At 44.4% G+C, this 21579-nt stretch overlaps 1 protein-coding gene across 1 annotated transcript in view; it reads left to right on the top strand.

Annotated features, from left to right (window-relative positions):
- Nucleotides 1-21579, top strand: part of LOC128876400 (tyrosine-protein kinase Drl-like) — a 71033-nt gene that overhangs the window by 35743 nt on the left and 13711 nt on the right. The window contains exons 3-4 of the mRNA XM_054122732.1: nt 15206-15473; nt 21222-21396. Of these exons, the coding sequence (XP_053978707.1) occupies nt 15206-15473; nt 21222-21396 (443 nt within the window). The remainder of the gene's footprint in view (nt 1-15205; nt 15474-21221; nt 21397-21579) is intronic.

Raw genomic sequence — 21579 nt, 5'->3', positions numbered from 1 at the left:
ACAAATGCATACATAGGGTTCGGTAACTTCCTCCTTCTGGAAAGTCGATTAATTATCGAGTAATGATTCCACTTCCAAACATTTTACCGATAGTCTCCAGATCCATGACAATGGTCTACATGAGTATGTCCCCCCGCCATCCTCCTCGGCTCACATTTTTCCTCCGTGCACGCCCATTAAATCGCGAGCCCCAGAAATTGATCCACTCGTCCGGTCCAATTTCCAAGAAGAATGGTCGCAAGGAAGAGGAATCGAAGGGGGTGATTGAAACTGCTTGTCGCGTCGATGAAATTCGATCGCATGATTAACGAATGAGACAATTCGCGCCACTCGATTCGTGACACCGTTCGACCCCGTCGTGCTGTATATAAAGGTCCCTGGATAGCGGAAAGGAGAAGGAGGGGGCAGCCCGGTGTGTCCATTCACGGATCGAGCGTTGGGGAAAAATCCATTGTCGTTGGCTTCCATTCCGTCTCCTTTGCGAATTTCTTCCATCCCAGGAGGATCTAACGGCGAACTTCCCTATAGAAAACTCTCGGATTCCATCATTAATTTTCCCCGAAGGTGCGGCAACGTTTGGAAGGGAAGGAGGTAGGTGGATGAGCCCGAAGTTACAGCGAGGATAGCGGCGCTAGCGATGGGTGGCATTGAGTGATCATCTCATCTCGGAGTAGAAAGTTAGATGAGGAAATTTGTCGTTGCCATAGGTTCGCTCATAGTTGGCAAACTCCGCGAAAGGCTTGGATCGTGTCGAGTCTTGTGTCCGTGGGACACGTCTGAAAGGGTCTTTTGTAATTCCGTGCACGGGGAGGTTTCTTGTGTGCCCCGAAACGGACGATGTCGATACACGGAAATACAGAATGGGGTTTGGTTCGTGGTGCAACCGAGGTGTAATTACTTGTAAGGAGAAGGCGAGGTAGGTAGGGTGTTATAAATGATCCCTCTTCCATTCACCGAAGTGTCGTGCAAAGGTGTTTTGTATTAACATAGTCGAACAATATACTGCCCAATTATACGAGAACAAAAATTTTAGATTCATAAATATTTTCTAAGAAACCAATGAGAACAATACGTGTACCCAAGTTAAAGAAACAAACGTGATACATTTTAATGCGAGTCGTGCAAGACGATGAAATATACATCCTTCAGATGCCAACGAGGAGTAGCCTGCATTATGGAGCTGAAGGTTGTGAAGTATTGGGGAGATGAATTATTTGGCAAACGTGTAGGAAAACTGTACGACTCTCTCTCAATTGATAGAGGTTTCCTGGAGTGACTGCCGGGAAAAGGAATCCACTAAACCTCTTGGGAATTAAGACCACAGGAGGGAGCAAATGACTTAACCACTCCAATAATAGTAGAGATGGCTGAGGGTAGATGGTATTAATCACCACGGATCGCGACGCCATTTTATTTGGTAGTTGAGATCACGTTCGAGCCTTTTTCACGTTGTCTTCTATCGCGTAAGAATAAAATTGTCAAGTGATATTATAAAAGAGAGAATAATAGCAATTAATTAATTATTCCTTAAGTAGAAATTCCGCTCTTCAATTAGAATTTTGTTAGAATCGAATCGGACGATTCCACGCTGAGTTACGACACTTCAACGTTTCCTATTTAATAGATATTTTATGAATTCCGAACTAAAAATGTAGAAATTCGACACGGTGGATTCGAAGCCACTCGGATCCAAGAAACAGAAATCATATCTTTCATCAATTCGTCATATTTCTTCCACTAGGTACTGCTTCCTTCTGAACCACGAGGACTGTACCTGAGAGCAAGTCAACGCCATTGAATTATTAAACGGTCTTCGGAATCCCAGACCATGTCTGCACAATACCGATTGCATTACGGCGCCTACGTCGTATCCAGTGTCGGAGTCACAATTGCCCGCAATAATTACTCCCGTCGTCCCATTCTAGCTACCACGGTGTGTCGTCCTTAGAGCGTAGGTGACGTTCGCGACTCTTCGAAGAAAACGCCCGCCAGCTGCTGCCTGGCGGATCGGGATCAGACGGTCGTTTATCAAACGAAGAATTAGGGACATCTGTCTGATCTGGAGCCGCGCCAAATTGAGCCTCCAATTTCCAGCAACGACCTCCGATACTGACGTAATACTACGTTCGCGTCCATTCCTCGTCGATGATTAACGACGACTAATTTTTGCAGGTCGCCCTCGTGATCGAGGACCAACGATCGAGCGCTCCTAGACGTCGGATTCTCATTAATAAAGATCGTCCAACGGGGATCGAGTACTTTCAGCGAGTTCCTTTGATTTTTTTACGAGCCTAGGCAACACGACTGACACTGATTTGATTAATCGTTGCTAATTGGTCCAAGGATGAGGAGGAGAACGTGTGGGCTCGAGGGTGTCTGGTGGAGGGATTAGGTTGGAACTGTCAGTGTTCTTTTTTATTTAGTTTCTTTGGGTTTGGAGCTGTTTGGGATAGGACAGTAATGTTTACTTTAATCATGACCAAAAATTTTTGAATTTTTGCCTCTCCCTTAACTTCTTGCAACGCGCTGGTTGGAAATTGGACTAACAGTTGGCAGTTTTCGCTCTATCTGTTTCAAACCGTAAGCATAGTGTTCGGACACCCGTGACAACGCGTACTAGCGTATAACAAGTCACGCGTCGCGTCATCACGATGATTGGGAGCGTTGATGAGCAACCAGCGACGTCTCGATCGATATTCATACGTTCGCGCGTCGTAAATGCAATTACGCGAGCACCGCGTAGCCAACCGTATAATTTACAAAATTATGATTGTCTGATACCAAGTTCCGACTGTGACTCCTCGGAAGGAACGAGTCACTTTGAAATTAGAAAAGTAGGTAGCGCTACTATTTATCGAGAATTTATTTTCGAAAAATAACTTACAGGAAGGACCACATTATACGACATAAAATTGTTCTGAAATTTACATAAAATCCTTCCATAATATGATATTTAACAGACAGGATAAAAATAAAGTATGAATAATAAAAGATCCCATAATTAAGATAAAAAATACATCAAGTATTTTCTATCCAAAGGACTTTATTTTTTACAGCAGAAGATGTGCTCAAACGAAATACCAAATCAACCCCAGCAAACATCGTACCAGGATCAAGTATACTAATCAAACGAATAACTCACACGTATCGGACACGTGATCGTGCTCCCAGAATTTTTGCCAAATGTAATTACACGCCTAGCGAGCCAAAGATCTAATTATACGGTCGCCTTGGCTTGGTTCGGAGGCAGTGGACGATGCAAGTCCGTCGAGGCGTGAGGCGGGCGCGACTTGCAGCTACGGAAACGACAGAAGGGTCGAGAGCGTCGGAGGGAGCCGTTGGCAACTTGAGCCAACCGCGTAGGTGCTCGAACAGCTACGCGTACATAAGGTAGAAGGTCGGGATCAGGGGCTCGTTTATCAAGCGACCAGGATTCCAGATGTCTGCCCTGTGTCCCGCAGGATGAATTTATCGGTTTTATAATTAAGCGTGTTTCGTAATACCGACCGAGTTGTCTCATAATTTATATCTCTCGTTCCACTTGGCGGGACGGTTTTTGGCGGCGCAATCATTCTCACTCTCTCTTTCTGCATGTTTTATATGGCAATATTTGGGGTTGATGAAAATGGTTCAGATTTTGTGTGAATTGGGGTCTGAAAGTAGAAGTTTGGATGATTGATGTTGATAGTGGGTTCAAATTACTGTATATACATTTATTACCGTTGCAATTTATTCGAGGGAGTATAGACTGTTGTCATTACCAAAATCAAATACATTTGATTAATAATCATCGAATGTCATTTACAAGCAAAAAATTCCACATACTTTATCTAATCCAGACCATCTAACCCAAACCTACATGGAATCTTAAAACAACTTTCCTTAATGCTCGCTATATACTTTTTTTTCGGTCCCACAGTCGGTTCGTGGAAATTTTTCAATAATTTACGGTAATGCGAGGGAACAGTCGAGACCAGCTGGAGTGAGGGTGTGAGGGGGGGCAGCGTAGTTTCTTCTCGCTGGTGCGAGGAATTTCAATTCGTAGTGCAGACCGAGCATCGGACGGATAAGTTGGTTAATTAAAATCGAAGAGGGGAAGAAAGTTCTGGGAACAGAAATACGTAATTATGAATCCAACGGTCGTTGTTTAATCTCGAGCGTGCCGGCGGTTGTCTGCGCTCGAGCACCGAGAAAGAATCGGACGTAAATTTTAAGTGACCGGTGACGAACGACTGACGGCATAAAACTGGGAACGGTGTAAAAAAAATGAATAAACTGGATTGGAAACGTTTCGAATGCAGATTACGATATCAATTGGAACGGGTAGACTCTGAAACAATTTATCAAACGTTGCTCTTTATTGTTCCATTCGTCAATAACGAGCATTCGTAACATGTTATTACGACTCGTAATCGGCTCTCGTAACTCTCGAAACGTCGAACAAGGCAATAATATAATTTAAAACGATTGCCAGGTTTCGTCTCAGACATCCGCTGTAACGAGTCCACTCGACCAAGGCGGCAACGATCCATTACACGGTAGAAGAAGGAGCTTCCTCCCTCGACGTATCTGATCCTCATAATTTTCAAGTAGCTGACTATAATATGATACGAATTAGTAGCGAGGCACGGGGGATTTCTGCATTATGCAAAGGGGTTAGTTATGGAAATAACTGCAGGGCATGTAACCCGCAGTCCGTGTAACTAGGATGGACTAAAAATTTATGCAAATCGGTCGTTCTGGATACATAATACCTAGGAAATTATCACTTTTCTATAGGACACATTTTTATTCTTCCATTGCTAATTATATAACAACATTCGAACAGCACAGCAACGAGACAGCGATGCTCGAATGATCAGGTATTCGAATTTCACCCACAGCGACCATGCATCCGAGCAGTGAACTATTCGAATAGCTTCAACCTTAACCACGATAGAACGTCCAAATCCTAGTTACCGCGGTGCAAAGGAAATCTGAATAGTTATTGCGATTTCCGCGTTCGAGTGGCGTTTCGTGGACTCGGTGGTGGAAAACGCGCTAGAGGATCGTTGTGGGAAGTGAAACTGACAAATACCAGGAGGGAGAGAAAGGGAGTTCAGCCGTAACGGGAAAAGAGACTCGGAAGATAACGCGAGTAAGAGAGTGAAACAGAGAGATGGTGGGATACGACCCCTCACTATGGAGTTTGAGGCTTGTTTGAACAGGCTCCAGCTTCCAAAGAGGGTGGACGGGGGTATCGGGAGTTGCTATGACGATCACGCCCCATCGAATTACGCGAAAATTGCCCTACGTACCCTCGACCACCCCCTCCACCCTGTCCTACTCCGTCCTTCATCAGGACTTCGGTAATTTCGAACTACCGCGTTACGAATGCGACTATAAACGGTCCTGCCGAAGCGTACCTGTACACAAAATTTCTGACCTTCGACGACAACCCCCGTTTGAACTCTCCAGGACATGATACGTGCCCTATCAGAAGTGTCCTTTCCGTTGCGTGAGGTTTGGAACGAGAATTGCGACGTACGTGGGGTCTGGTGAATGGCCCGTAATGTTAGGGGGTGTTCTCATCGGAAACGTCATTTCTAGACTAATCTTTGGGGTTTGATATTTACCATTCGCTATACAATTTTTTCAAATTAAACGAAGCGTGATGAAACCACCATTTTGCTTCGAAACTATGAGGAAAAAATTGTTTAAGCCTCTATATTGTTATATTCCTGGCACAATAGGAGGTCCTGAATAGTTGCATTTCGATTCTTTGCATATATTCCGTCAGATACCTTCCTTCCAAATAAATTCTTCGTACAAATCCGAATCGGCAAGTTTTGTACTTGTACTTGTTGTGTCGAGAATGTAGTCCATTCCACGCGAGAAATGGATAATAATTCTTTACGAACATCGTATATCCTTGTTATTTCCAATCGAGCCAAACATCAACAAACGTTAACTGTGTCCGCTATCGGTGCTTTCATCTTAATCCTTCGGCCATCCCCAAGGATGATAAAGTTCGCAGACCGTCGTTTTCGAGAATTACGTCCAATATCAACGGCGCAGCGGATTTCTAAGCGAGACAGACATTACACGAAACTCGTCTCGGAGTTTCTGCAATCCTTTACGTGACTCCTCGCTGCGGCCACCGGGGTTCGCCCGGTTTGTAGCACCGAAGGGACGCAATGTTTTCGCATTAAGGGGCAAACCGTCGTTAACCCGAGGCGCCTGTGTCGTTGCGACGACGCAGTTTATACGCCGGAGGCGTCGATTAACCGGATTTTCTTGTAATAAAATTACGCCTGGGAAATTTCAAGCGCGACGGGTTGTCAAAATCATGGAAAGTATTTCTGCGACGTTTCGTTTCGTTTGTTTCAATATTCTGCTCGTTGCGTTACGGAGTTTACTCAGACTGATGGAAATTTACAAAGTGTAAAGCGAGCTGGAGCTTTGTGTGATTCGCCGCGGTGAACGAAGTGCGATAGAACAATAGAGTACAATTAATGTTTACATTTTCAATTTTAACGAAGGGAATTCTGATTCCACGTCAAATTTTCTTATAATTTCTTTATTTACTCTTACCCTTTCGATTCAACGCGACAGAGGGGTGAATATTCGTCCGAAAATATGTATTGTTTTTTGCGCGTAATACGACGTAAAAGTAAAACGAATTCTCGTTTTTACGCGATTTTTTCGTGTCGAAGGAATAACCGCTTAATGCGCTGTATAGCATCCCTAGGAGTTTCCGAGGAAACAGCTTGTAACGTTGTACGCGAAACATCCCTACACTTTCACGGTGCTAAAACGAAAACGTGGTTTTCCATTTACGAAAGATAAACCGGCCTTGAAGAAAATAACAGTGTTTCCCTCGATGTTGCATTTTATACCAAGTCCGGTAAAACACGCGAACATCAGGAGTAAATGTAACGGACAAAAGTGGTGGAAACTATTCGTACATCAAGTATTTGAATTTGAATGCGATACCGATATTTGAATAGCGATGTTTGAATAGTGACACTTGAATAGCGAATATTAATTTGCATGACGTGAAATTCAAACATCGAAAAGCAGAGCATCGCATGGTTGACATAACAATATGTTTCATGCAATATTTATCTAAAAATATTCCGCGACAGTCGACGAACGTGCAACAATTGCGTTTTCCTTTTACCAGAGAATGAAACTGGAAACGCAATCGACGATCGTTCCGCTCAGAGACAATTCGTCGACCCCTGACCATCGAAGGAATTAATTTCTCTTTGCGGTTCAGATTTCCATTAAGGCCGCCCGACGATGTCGTTTCGCTTTTCCTCTTTCTTTTTTTCGATTTTTCCTGCGGAGGCGACTAAAAGAGACAAGGCGTGCGCACAATGCCGCCACAATGGAGCGCAGAGATAGATGTGAATCGACGAGGGTACGACGGGTGGAAGGGAAAAACAAATAAGTCGAGAAAGGAGCGGTGGAAGAATAAACAGAAACGATATTCTTCTCGACGCGAGTCACCCCTCGACTTTTCACGGCAACGTCGGCGAAGTTAATCGAAGAATTTGTGGATTTTTCTTCTTCGATGGTATTATCCGACGACCCTTTGTTGCATTCTGTCCAGGGCAAAATTTTAATTGCGTTGCATTTGGTGAAGTGGGAGGACGATTAAACGAACACGGTGAATCCTGTCTAAGAGGCGCGAGATAACCTTGGTGCCCACTACTTTATCGAACTCCTACGAGTTTTAGTAAAAAGCATGGGCTGACAAATGAGCTTCATAAATAACGTAGTTTACAAGAAAATTCTGTAAACTGAGTTTTTATTACGAACAGAGGCGTACAAGTGTTTATTCAGAATTTCAAGTTCAAAAACGTCTGGCTTGTTGTTTGCCTCTCTATCGGTTTGTCGCCTAAGTTTCGACGCAGTTTCCTTTCGTGCATATTATCGTCTTCCGGCCCGATGAACGCCTCATCGCGCAGACGGCGCGATCGTCCTGACAGTTTTCCGAGGGACACCGAGACTCCTGGTAGGACAATGCAGGAGGGTGAAAGTTTTCAGCCACACCAGACACGTGGATCCGAAACGGTCCGATGTAGCGGCGGGAGGGGTGACGGTACGGTTGACACTTTATTGCTATCGCGAATTGGATCTGCTTTGTCTCCGCGTCTACTAGGGACTCCATAGTTTCGCAACTGTCTCCAAGAGATCGTCTATGATTCCATCGAGCTCCCCGAGAATTATTTGCTGGCTTTTAATTAAACTTGGCCAGGGCGAATTTTTTGGGACAATGTATTTGCTTTCGAGAATTTATTTATAAGTATGAGTATAGTAATTTTTCTGACATGTAGAGTATGATTATAAGTAAGTTTTCTGACATGTAGTAAGCCGAAGGTTCTGTAATAAGACTGTAGGCGGGATTTAGGAAGAATAGAAACGACGAAGCGAGTATGTTATTATTCAGAGTGACGTTGCATTGGAAATTCGACACATCTCAGTTCGGTTAGACGTCGTCCAAGGATCCCCAACGAAAGTCGAGCGAGCTAAGGGCAAGTGTCCTCTACTAGAAGGTCCCTAAAATTACAAAAAATAAATATCTACTCAAGGAAAATATGTAGTAAACTTCGGAATGTCTTTAGGGCCTCCTCCGGGAACCAAGGAATCCCTAACATATTTCTACCTCTGAAATCGAACCATGGAAACCTTCTTCCCCGATAAATGAGTCATCCAGGTGAGATCCCCCATCCACGCCCTTAATGCCTCGACGAGTCATCTTTGAGCGTCCTGTATAATTAGGCGGGGCCCGTAGTAACCGTAGCATGGAATTAGGGTAATGATAAACAGAGGCCTAGAGATTACACACGAATCTCGAGTCAAAAGGCGAGATTGAGGAAGACACGGTAAACGGTACAAGGGAGACGGAAAGAGGAACAAAGAGAATACGTACGAACGTGACCAGCCGCTTAGTCAAAGCGCAGGCAGGCAGAGGCAAGCCGAGACCTCGCGTATATAAACGTTTCCATCTCCTCCGGAGTCGAGCATATTGCGTTAACACTGAGGGTGCAAACAGCCCTCGTCTGTCTTTCTCGCCCTGCGCGTCTGTCCTCTCCTTCTTTCCAGCGTTCGGTCGCGCTTGCATAAACCGAAAGACCCCCTGGAGTACAGTCAAGCTAATAATTAAAGTAGCTGGAAACGCTCGTTAAACCGTGGCGATGCGTGCCCTGCATCATCGAGGACGTTCCCTTGGTCTGCAATTAGCAACGTCCGTCTTCTTGATTGACACTCTGTCGGCAAAATTGGGTTACTTTGCACCTTGCCAGGTAGAATCGTTTGCATTGAAACCTGAGAGGGATCGATTTGGTTTTTTTGGGTGGGGGGTAGGTACCATTTGGAGGGTGGGAGGGGATGTAAGAAGGTCAATTTAGGATTGGTGCAGCGAAATTAATATCGCCACCCTTAAAAGTAATCGTCTTTTATAATTCCAAAATTCAGAATCCGTAAGATCGATGTTTCCGAACTTCGTCCCTCGATCTCGAGTCTTCCTGGCCTCTGGTAACCGGTTTCGATTCTTTGCACCATCCAGCCAATTTTTGTTTTACTTTCAGCTACTTTGCATAAACTGTTTGGTTCGTGAGGCGCCAGAGGGATGCGAGTCTGCTAGATAACAGAGAGGGTTAGTTAATGATTAATTCATCGTATCGTTACGAGTGGCATTGTGCCGCCTGTGCGTAAATGTTATCCAACTTGGAGGGATGTAGCAGAGAGAGAGACAGCGAAAGAGGATCGAAAGGGGAAACGCGGGAGGGTGGGGAGGGCGGGGGAGGATCCCTTTTGCAGCTAGTTCCTTCCGTTTGTGTCTACGAATAAGACTGTCAGGGGTTAAATGTTTTATTGAAATATTCCAGAGAGCCTAAACGCGCTCGCGTGCGACTAAAAAACTACTCACGAAGAGACGACGACGACATAACGATTAGGACGACGTCGTTAGACGATAAAAGACTCTCTTCTGTGTACACGCGACATTTAGGAAACGAAGAATGATTGGCTTCAACTTCTAAATTGATTGGAAGCTAGAACTCTGCGATTACGGTCATTCCATGTATCGTTTCATTTGATGATGTTTTAAAAATTAAAAAAATTTAATTTTAATTCTAATACTAATTTTGATTTCAACCTCGTAGTTTCACACAGGCTTTAGTTGAATTCTAATTTTGATACGATTCATTAATTAATTCGAAACGGTCGAATTATTATCTCCTTAAAGAAAAGTTTACAGGTTCCATTGGCCCCTTTTAATTCCGTATTCCCGGCGAAGCGATCGCAAGAATCAGTTTCAAATCGAAATTCTCGCTTTGGAGTGGCTCGCACTTTGAAGGCTGCCCTCGAGTTTCCAAGCAAAGTCGATCTCTGAATTCCCGAGGTGCACGGACCCTCTCTCTCTCTCTCTCTCTCTTTGCTGTCTGTCAAAGACTTTCGATTTAATCTCCGCGTCCGCGACAGGCAACTTCACGGACCACGAGGAGCCAAGGATGAGGGGGCGGGGAGTCAAATCGAAGCGTAAACGTGCAACTTTTTCCTCTCAGTTGGGGGGGACAGAACGCAGAAACGGAACAATGGTATTTCGTAATTGCATCAGGAGACGGAAAACAGCGAAACTCAGGGTCCCTCTATTTCTCCGTGTGCTCGTCAGGTTGCGAATCGATTCTTACCGTGACGAATCGCGTTCCACTTTCTTTCTTACGGCGCCTCGTTCTCAGGAAATCTAACGACTGATTGCCCACGACCGAAACGGGGCCACGTGTGCACGGGCCCCTCTCCGTGAGACGAAGAGGCGCTTCAGGTGCTGCTGGCGAAGGTTAAGATACAACTTTATTCTCATTTGATCTGCAAAATTAGTTTTCATACTTTTCAAAGAGTAAAATGAGTTACTTGCCAATTATAAATATTCCCGCGAGTTTCGCGACAGCACTTCCGCCGCCGTTTTCGCCCTCCACCTATCCGCATTATTATAATCGCGTAAAAAAAAAAGGTGCACGGCGAAACGAACAAAATAAACGAATAGATAAATCCCCCGCAGGGATTTTTACACTCGGTTATTGCTCGCGTCCTTTGCGTCGTTCCGATGAACAGCGCTGGTTGGGCGATCGCTATTGCCGCATTTACGCGCCGCGATGCGGGACACGGGCGATGAAAAGTGTGCAACCATGCAAAAAGTGCGACGATAAACGCGGAATGAAGTGTGGAGGAAACTGTTACAGATGACTGCTGTTTTGGTGATTAATTGGCGCGGATGGTTTACGGAGTTGGATTTCAATGTTTCCAGTCGAACACGTACAATCCGTTAAAGCCCAGCCCCGCCTCCTTTGTCGTCTGAGCAGACGCGTACTATAATTTAACAGGGACGTACTGTTCAAAAAACCGTAAACATTTATTTACCTCTGTTTTTTTTGTTTTTGTTTTTGCGCGAATGGGGAGTTATAAAACTGTCACGGCGTTCGCTCGTGCCGAAGAACGAAGTGGATAAGCGATTCGGTCTGGAAAATGTTCCATGCGGGTTGTAAAACAAACGATGCAACTGCGATTTAAGTCCTTTGGAGTTATATATGGAGATAGTGCGATTAATTTATTTGCTATAGTTGTTGTTGGGTGATTGAGTGTCCGTAGGGGTGCTTTTGCAGGGTTGAAATAATCACTGGCGTACAGAAATAGAAAATAAAGAGATTTATAACTATGATATTGTCAGGACCTATACAGTGTACTACCAACTATAAACTACATCAGTGACTATATTTTAATATCAACTACGTGATACGTCGGAGTATCGCGAATTCCAATTCCCTAGAGTACGAAGGAACAACACGTATTGGAAGCAGACTGATTCCTATATCTGGAAACGCCCACCAAGCTCGATACGTGTCATGGGATCATGGCGTCGCGATTTTGGAATAAATCGAAACGTTTGTATGGCTCGCAATGTACAAGCGTTACCCTGCTGTTATCGCGTCACACGATAGATCCCGCTCGCTACGTGGTTTCCTTCTCGTCGACGATGACAATGGCGACCAGTGTACGGGGTCTCTAGTCGAATGGAAATTTGCTCCGTACACAATGGGATACAGGCGAGGGAAACCATGCGCAACTGGAAAGCGGTTGAAGTGTTCGAAGCGCCCGGTCCAGGGGCTGCGTACTCGCGAAGCGTACTTCGAACCGAAGCAGACGAGGCCAGGTCAAATATTTTTACTATCGGAGGGATTCCAAAGTGGATATTAAGAAAATGCTTACGAGCATCTTGCTCGTTTGCGTGTCTGCTGCGACACTTACGAAATTAGTAGGCTTTTATCTCGTTGAGGGAGAAAACTTAATTTAGGAGGATAACTGTGCTTTGGGTTTGGGTCGAAGTTTGGCTGGAAAGTAAATTCGCAATCGTTAGTCTTTTAATTCTGCTCCATTTGATAAGGTTTTTATACTTCACGTGGGTAATTTCACCAGGTGCTCCACTTTGAAGTGAAATGGAAGTCCCCGCTTAGTCACTTCAAAGCTGGGACCACTCTAATGAGAGGAACTCAATCTTAACACAGAGAATGTTTTTTACGCTTCAGCGGCAGGAGAGCGCAGGACACCTCGTGTCAGTTAATTCACGAGCTGCCCCGCTTTCAAGCGAATTGATAGCCACCAGTTAGTCACCTGAAACCGGGAGACTGGCGGAGCAAGAAAATCTTAACGTTAACTATTTCCTTTTTCTATTTGGTTTCTATAAAAAGCAAGGTTTTGGATTGGATATAGAATCGAGATATATAAATAAATATTTTACAGCGTGAATATAACTATATACACTTAATAAACAGAATTAATATTTTTTTAATACTTCAATATATTTTACTGGATCTCTAAACTACGAATTACTCCTTTTCTGGAACTCCACGAAGTGCTAGTCTACTTGTAATTACCACAACTAAGTAATCTCGTGGCTGTAAACGCTAATTACTCTCTAATTAATGCATATTACGAGGACAAGAGAAGCTTCCGGCGATTATGTAAAGATGCCTTTCCTCAATTACAGAGGGGTGCATTCGCCCTCGACGGAACTCGCGCGTTTATCAGAATTAGGTTTAATTTCTCGGGATGGTCTCAAGTGCCAGATAGGAATAATAAACAAAGATTTAACACTCGAAATTTTGCCGATTACGTTATCGTTCGATTGGCCTGTCGAGTTCTTTCTTTTATCGCAAAGGGAATCGTTTATATTTCTGTGTTCAGTGAAAATTCGAATCCAATTTTCATACCAAGTAAAGTCATACTAAAGTCATTTCCTATGTCAACGTGAAATGTTTGGTAAAGTAATCATTAAATTTTGGGTTTTAACAAACAAAATTTGATTCCGAGTTTCAATCAAAGTATTAAAAAAAAATAAAATTATTCTAAAGTAATTATCCTTGTCACATTGTTTGTACAAAACAATCTCTTAGATCTTAACAAACAGAATTTTCACGGAATTAGGCGCGTCGTTTTCGAAACGGAATCCCTTTTCAAAGTACTTCAGTCAATTGCTGGCTCGAATGGGGTGCTGGAAACAAGTTGCCACCCCTTAACAAGGATGTAAAGGGAATGGATTGACGTCGTGTCATCGCTACCCTCGGAATAATTATAAACGGGAGGGCGACGGGAAACCATTGAAATGATACTGCACGGAACAAGACATTGACGTTTGAACTTGTCATCGACTTAATGGACGTTCAGGCCGCAATTAAAAGTCGAAAGTTTCGTAATTACACCTGACATCTTTCAATCTTTGGTTGCTTCGATATTTTGTTGGCAATCTTTTAATAAAGTGTTTTTATTCACCCATTATCTTTTAATTATTATTACTTGGTTAAAATATGTCTAAATATTTATTAAGACCGTTCAAGTTTTATTGGTTTAAATAAGAGAACGATAGATTTTTAAACGAATTTCATGGTTGCATTTATTTGTAACATTAACAAATTGAAATACCACTTTACAGGTTTATTCGAACTGAACGAAACACAATTAAAGCTATAAAAATAATTGTACCCACCCCCGCTATAAAAATAATTTCTAAATGTCTAAATCCATTCTGTCAAAAATTCACCTACATCAAGTACCCTAATACTCGTCCATTCGCCTGAATTCGACCGAACCGTCCAGGTGTATCATGTGCAACGATGTTTTAATTCAAGCAGTGGAAAAAAGGCTCAGGTAGAAAAAAGAATCGACAAAATTTCAACGAAACGAGCGCGATAGGCAGGTGTCACGCCATCTCGACCCCCCGACGCGACGATTACGACGATTACCGGTGGCTCCCGCGGGGTCTCAGAGGGTGGGAATCGCCTCCGTTGACATTGCGTCACGAAGCACTAACCACATTATTTATGCCACCTCGTAAAACTTGTGGCGTGCCTAAACACACTACTCGTTGGCCGTCGACCATCCCCCTCTTCACGGGGAAGGTTACACAGCGGCCAGGGGGAGGAAGGGTGAGTACCTCTGTTTGTGAAATCCACCGCCTCCTGATAGTGGAATTGCTTGTATCAGCGACGGCTGAAGGAAACTAAACGTTACGCGATCTTGGCGTCGCGCCAGGGTTCCGGTTAGAATCGCGAGACGCATTTCCGATGGAATGACGCATAGTTGGACGTTAGGGGATTGATAGGAGAATGCAAACTTTGACGCTATTCGCGATTGGAGGCAAATTCCACTTTTCTAGGAAAATCTCAACAGGGCAAACTGTTTAAGATAAATTTCATGGAATTAATTTCTGTATGCATTAAGATAACCGCCGGAAGGTGTAGAAGTAAAGCAACACGCGGGAATTCCAGCAAAGTATAAAATACAGAAGATGTTTGAAGATTCAACGGAAAATATCGCATGTCTATAATCGTATTCTGCTCCTAAACGGCCAAGTATAAGTTTCCGTGTCGGTATGCCGGAGGGTTACCATTTTCAGAGTATTTTCGTTGCATGTCCGTTATCAGCCCGGTCACGTGAATATCTTGCTTAATGCGAGTAAGAGAAGGAGCACATCGAAGAAACAATTTCTTTCGCGGTGGATCGACTGAAACTCGTGCAAATTCGATATTCGATGTTTCGAGCTTTGAGACAATGATCGTACTGCAATATTTAGAAGTATCTTTATGTATAATAAATATGTGTTGACCGCGATATTTATTTTTAGGATTTAGGATTTATTTTTTCTTCTCTCATTTGTTTCCAGTTACCCTACTCGATGGAGCTGGATTACGACGTGGTGGGTGTCCCAGGCGGCGCCTCGGAGATGATGGCCCTGCTTCCTCCCAGAGTGAATGTGTCAGCCCGAGGAGAAGTGCCAGTCACGTTACAAGTATTCAGGATCAGGCTGCCGTGCTCGGGTCTCGTGAGCGCCGAGATTCCTCTGGCTTTGAGGTTGAACGTCACTGCTCCACCTGGGACCAGATACAACGACACAATTTTGGTTTTCAAGAGAAATAAAATTTGCTTCAAAGGTGAGCGAAAAGGTTTCTTCAACCCCAATTACAAAATACAATTACAGTGGAGTTTATTGATAACAATGCAAAGTGGAATATTATTATTTGATATAGCAGAGATTGAAGAATTCAATAAACAATATTCTGTATAACTGTAACAAAATCGTATAAAAAAACTGTAATAATCCCCACACCTTACAATACACCCTTACCGACACGTCACTTGAAACCGGTGCAGCTGCGCGACTAAAATCGACGCGTACGCACGCAAACGTTACAACGCCAACATCCGACCCTCGATAATTACTCGTTTTATGTAATCGCGAATTTAATTAGCACGTTCGTCCACGGCCGGTGAATGCCTTCGTTACAGGCGTCGCTATTTCGACGCGTTCGCGATTAAAACACAGCCGAAGCTTGCAATTCGGCCCGCGGTCCCTTCCGAGCGCGTTTCTATACGCGATTTATGACCCTTTATGCCGAGCCGCGATCGGCAACAACAACGGTGCATAATTTCCGAAACAAGCGTCTCGCCTATGCGTTTCGCCACCATTATGCTTCGGCCTCGCTGTGAAAATCGAGTGATCGAAGTTCGGTTATAACGATCGGCCGACAAATTTCGTTCAATTACATACACGGAACGAGTGATGCGCTTTTCGACGGCAATTTCTGTCGAGCGGATTTATTAATCACCTGTGGATGGAAAATGGCGAAACGATGGGATCGATTCGATAACATACTCGCCGCGCTGTTGCATTTAATAATAGCGTCGATACACTTTTCGTTTATTTCTTTGAGTCGTGGCGAGTAAATATGTTGAACGGATAGATACAGGGTGGTCCATGAACTAAAGCTGCGTGATATAAAGGGTGTGTGCAACGTTAAAGTTTCCAACTCAAAGTTTCGACTCGTCGTCACGTGAAAACGGACCCCTGGAGGGGAACACGGGTCTGCGAGGAGGTCTGGGGACAAGAAACAGTAAGAAGCACGAAGTTGACAGACGCTGATCCGGATCCAGTTACCGGCGCAGTCGACGTTACAACGAAAAGCAATCCGACGAATAAAATTGAATCTCGTCGGGAGTCGGTGTATTTAATGAAAGAGAAGAGGAGGAAAAGATCTCGCCGGCCGAGATCAAGAGGATCGACCGCCGTGGAAAAGTGGAGTAGAAGATGAGAGAGCTGAAAGTAGGAGGGGGGTTGAAAGGGGATGAAAATAAGTAATCGTCTCCGAGGGAAGACGAGGAGTACTTGCGCGTGTACGGAGTCCCTTTTTCGGCGGGATTTGCTTTATTCTTGACCCGCTGTAGAACCTCGTCCCCCCTGGTGGACGAATGGTACGGATTCTTCAGGGCTCGAGAGGTCCTGCAGAAATCCGAAATCCGGAGAGACCGTTCGAAAATAAACGAATCCCGCGTCGGCTCCTCGAGTGCTCGTATTTCTCCTCCTGTACGCGGTACCGGGTTAAGAATGTTCGATGGTCCAAGGGCGGTCCAGGGGCAAATATTGGAGGAAAAGTGGCGCATGAAAGGGGATATTAGCGCCGTGAACGATTTCAATGCGGGCATTGTTCGCTCGTTTCTTTGGGAAATCGGTGGAAACGCGGAGAAGAGCGTTCTGGGTCACTGTATTGCCGAGGATGAACATCGAATTTTTACTTCTTTCTTTCTGGTATTAGATGCAACGGCGAGGAAATATTTCTAACCCTCGCAAACAGCTTGCAAGGCATTTATTTTAATATTTTAAGTTGACGGTACTGTTAACCTCCGATAATATGTCTGCTTCAGATTATTCGTAATTTAAATTACGGACTTCCACCGGTCACGAATTACCGCAATAAATTGACATAATTGGAAACGCGACAATTTGTCCGTATTTCAGGATGAAATTCGTTTCGAGCGGAAAGACGCACCTTTCCTTCCGCGACCGGCATCGCGCGGTTCGGGCGGAGGGTCATTCCATTAATCCCACGGGGACTTAATTCTGGACCTCCGTAAATCTCGGTTAAGGTTTGTTTGATAGCGTCGGATAGCATCGCCTGTCGGGATTTAACTGAGATACACCCCCCTCTTTGGCCTTCAACGTGGCTTCTCGGCACCGCTGGTTTGTTCTTAAACTCACAAGTTCCCCGTCCCGGTGCGTCGACGAAGTTTAATCGATCCTCCGTCCGTGCTCGACTAACGCGAGCAAATTGATTCCTTTGTCCCGCCACCCGTTAACCTTCCTCCGGGCGTTTATAATTAAAAATCAAGCACCGCGGTTTCATTACAGGGCGCTCGAGCATCGGTTACCGTGATTCAGCTTTGTGCAGGGCCGATTCGTGGTTTGTTGAATGTAAAGCGCGGAGGAGGAAAACTTGATTAACGCCTTACGTATCTATTGGTAGCGACGGGACCGTGGACGTTTAGGTTCCTAGGTTAGAAATTGAAATCAATGGGTTCGATCGGTTGACCACCGAGGCACCCGCATATGGGTGAGAAAGATTCTCACTAGGGAATCGAGGGGTGTGCTGTAATAACGCAAGACGGAGACGGAGCAGGAAGTGAAATGAATTTTGTACTAATTTTACGATTTTTTGTATTCTGCATTTTTTGTTTGTGTTGCCAAATGTTTTAGGAATAAAATGAACACGTGTTCGAAAGAAAATTTTGCTCAGTTCCAAACATTAATCCTTCCCCCGTCATTCTGAAAAGGAAGGACGGAGAATCCGGAACGACATAATTTCATAATTAGGTACCTGTGCTACGATTCGAAGGAAACTTTTACGATGCCGCGACTTCTTAAGTGGATCGTCGACGATACTCGTTCTAGGCGTTGAATAAATAAACGAAGGATCGAAGAATAAGTGAACACGCGAGCGATTCAATCACCTCGTCGACGCTAGGAAAAAATGGAACAACGGAGCTTAACGCCATCCGTCAAAGCAGCCCCCGAAGTAAAGTTGCGCGCCGGAAAGAATGAAAACCAAACTTACTTAAAAAGTTTGTCCGCCTCGTCGAGCATCGTGCACCGTGTAAGAGAGAAACATTTTAAAAAGATGTCGTCTCCCGGCGAATAAAGAAGCAAAGATTCCACTAAGAAGTTGAAAGCAGCGCCGGTGGGGCAGCCCGCACGATTTATTTAACTTTTTCTCTACCACGGTGTTCCCGGTGCGCATCTCATCGCGCTCCAGCGAATGCTTCCTGGTCCGAGTGTTTCGCGAACGTTCTCGTCGGTTCCAAACCTCATCCGTCTGGTTCGCGTTATTTATTCTGGCAACAAACGGAGTCCTGCCGGTCCTGCTCCTTCGCCTGGAAATCGGGGGGGGGGGGGGGGAACAACGCGAGAAAAAATTCGTTACAGCAGAGGGTCTTTCTTGAGAGAGCCACACGCGGTTGTCTGATTTTCTTCGGCAAGATTTAAATACACATTTTAATTCAAAACGAAGCTTAATTTCGCAGTAAAAGCATTGACCTTGATATATAAATTTCCTTTGTTGAGATACAATATCAAAAATTGGCGAAATGGGTATAGCAAATCTCCAGGAACTATGAAATAAACATTATTATTAGGCATATGTATAATAGGGTAGTATCTCTATCGTGGGGTGGATATCTAAAAGCAAGTGTTAATCAGAAGATGCATCTTCCTCTGAAAATAGTTCTGGTACGTCTAGAGATGCATTTTTTCCATTTGCATTATTTAGCTCTTCCAAGGAGGAAGTATTTGTATCGTCTACTGAAGAACAGTTTTGTTATTTTCCTTGGAAAGGGGAAGAAATTTTATGGTACGCCTCGTGCTCGACAAACACGTTCGCAACTTCGCGAATCTCTAATATCTCATTTCGCCACCTACAAATTCGAGCTGCGCTTAATTCGACGAAATAAGAAGTTCGCAGCTTGGAAGCAATCGAACTGCAGCCCGTATCTGCCAGCAACACTAGTCCGTTACCGATATCCAACGGTTGCAAACTTCAACCTCGTCAAACCAAAATGTCTCAAAAGATTCGAGCTGCAATTTCAAAGGCGGGAGTTCCCCACCCCCGAAGTTAGACTCGCAAGAGAATGGCCAGCGAAATGGAGGGCACCGGTTCAAAGGAAGAAGAGAACGAGTCGACGGACCGCGAAGGGATTTCAATTTCCAATACAATCCTCTGGGGAAAAAAAAACCCGAGAATAACGCGTTTCGAAGAAGACGAGGCGGGAATGCGATTTCGACCCGCGGTTCGTGAGAAAATTTGCATGACGTCGTCGGGAGCGGGCTGCAAGGGAGGTGCAAAAATTCCACTTTTGTTTAGCACGCGGGATTCCGGCGGGGCATAAAGGTGGAATGCGGCAAAGAGTTATCTACGGCGGAAAGCGCAAACGAACGTGAAAAGAAATGTGACTATATAGCTTGCACCGGTGGCTGCGCATTGTAGAAGATTCGTCGTTCGCGGTGGACCGAGCAGGCCAGGAGGTCTGATTCAAAGGAATTTCCTTCCTTTGGTTCTCCCGTCCCTTACTTTCCATCTCCCTGCGCCCTCGGAAGGTTCGTCGATGTCGCTGACTCGATAGCGTCGCGACACATGCGATCACCATTTATTCTGCTGTTTATGATGATACGATAGGTCGTCAAAGGATGACTGCAACGGTGATCGCTCGGAGTGATGGGGAGAAGAAAACGATGATAGCGCTCCGTTTAATATACAATGCGACTGTACTTAGGTACTGACTGTATTTAGGTACTCGCGCAATTTTCATTCGACACTAAGAATAATTAATTCTACCACATACTCAATTTTGAATAATATTTAACAGACACACATGGCATTATTTAAAGAATTATTACGTCCCCGCAGTATGTCTAGAAATAAAAATTCATGAAAACAGACCACGAGTATCGAAATTTCACCACGGAAGAAATTGATGAAATCGACGACGTGGCAAAAAGCGTCGACGCAACTCGACGTATCGACTCGTACGATTGTCGCGTCTCTGGTTCCCATAAACGACCGACCCATCAACGTGTCGACGGTTCACGGATGAAAATGGGCTCTCATGCGCGCACCGGGCGGGAAACGATTCAATCGACAAAATGGATTGTCGATCGCGTAATGCGGCTGAAACACGCTTTGTGGATGTAATGCAATTATTTCACGGCGGCGCAGAAGTCCGCTCATTAAATCGCGCACGAATCTATGTTAATCGTCGCATTTCTCTGTTATTACGCTGTCAGAGTCGCGCTCCAGTACCAGAATTTTAACGAAACACCTGCGAACGGCGCATTACCTTTGTCCGTGCCGTGGAACTTTGGCGGGCATATTCGCAACCGGCGATACTGTAAATATCGCGGGAATACATTTTTGATGATACGCGAAGAGTATTGAAATCTCATCGAGCGATTCCCGCCGATGGAAGCGTTCGTGGTCAATTAACAAATTACGGTCATTGCGTGCCTGATTTTCGCCGGCGATCATTTCCGATAGATTTTAAATTGCAATTTAGGGTACTAGCGATGGAAAGTTCGAGATTTGTAATAGAAATTGCTAGGAAACCGTGGGAAAATCGTTTTATTTTTACGAGTATTTCATTCTCTAGCAATGGTGTTTGATTTTCCTTTATTTTCATTCCGGAAGCAAATTCGATTTAATCGAAGAAGAGACTCTTTCTGAATCAATGTTTGTGCATGTGTTTAATGTCTTTCTCTTTCTTAGAAGTACAATCAACAAATGAAAGCTACAACCATCGCTTTATAGATTGAGATGAATTTCAATGCAACAAAAATCGTTGAAATTTTTGTGTTCTAGGAGTGGAAGCGCCTCCAAGGAATGATTCTGTTCGTTTGGAGCCAGGACCTCTAGTAAACGGTGCGGGGGCTCTTTATGTCGCCGCGACGTGTGCATGCGCCTTAATATTGGTCGTCGGTAGCGTGGCGAGCGCTCTGTACATTCGCAACAGCAAGGCACGCATTCAAGAATCGCAGTAAGTATAATTACGCAATTAATTAATTTCCAGAATGACTCCGAACGAAATAATTCCCTTCCTATAAAATGAAATGAAAGATCACGCGACGGCGAGGTAAGAATCGATCAACGGGCTTGGCAATCATTGTGCTTTATCGGTACAAATAGAGGAAGCGTTCCTCGAGTTAAAGTTAGCCTGCCT

Source organism: Hylaeus volcanicus, chromosome 5 (genome assembly GCF_026283585.1).
Source record: "Hylaeus volcanicus isolate JK05 chromosome 5, UHH_iyHylVolc1.0_haploid, whole genome shotgun sequence".
NCBI lineage: Eukaryota > Metazoa > Arthropoda > Insecta > Hymenoptera > Colletidae > Hylaeus > Hylaeus volcanicus.
The sequence above is the reverse complement of the archived record's forward strand: the minus strand, read 5'-3'. Positions and strand labels throughout refer to the sequence as shown.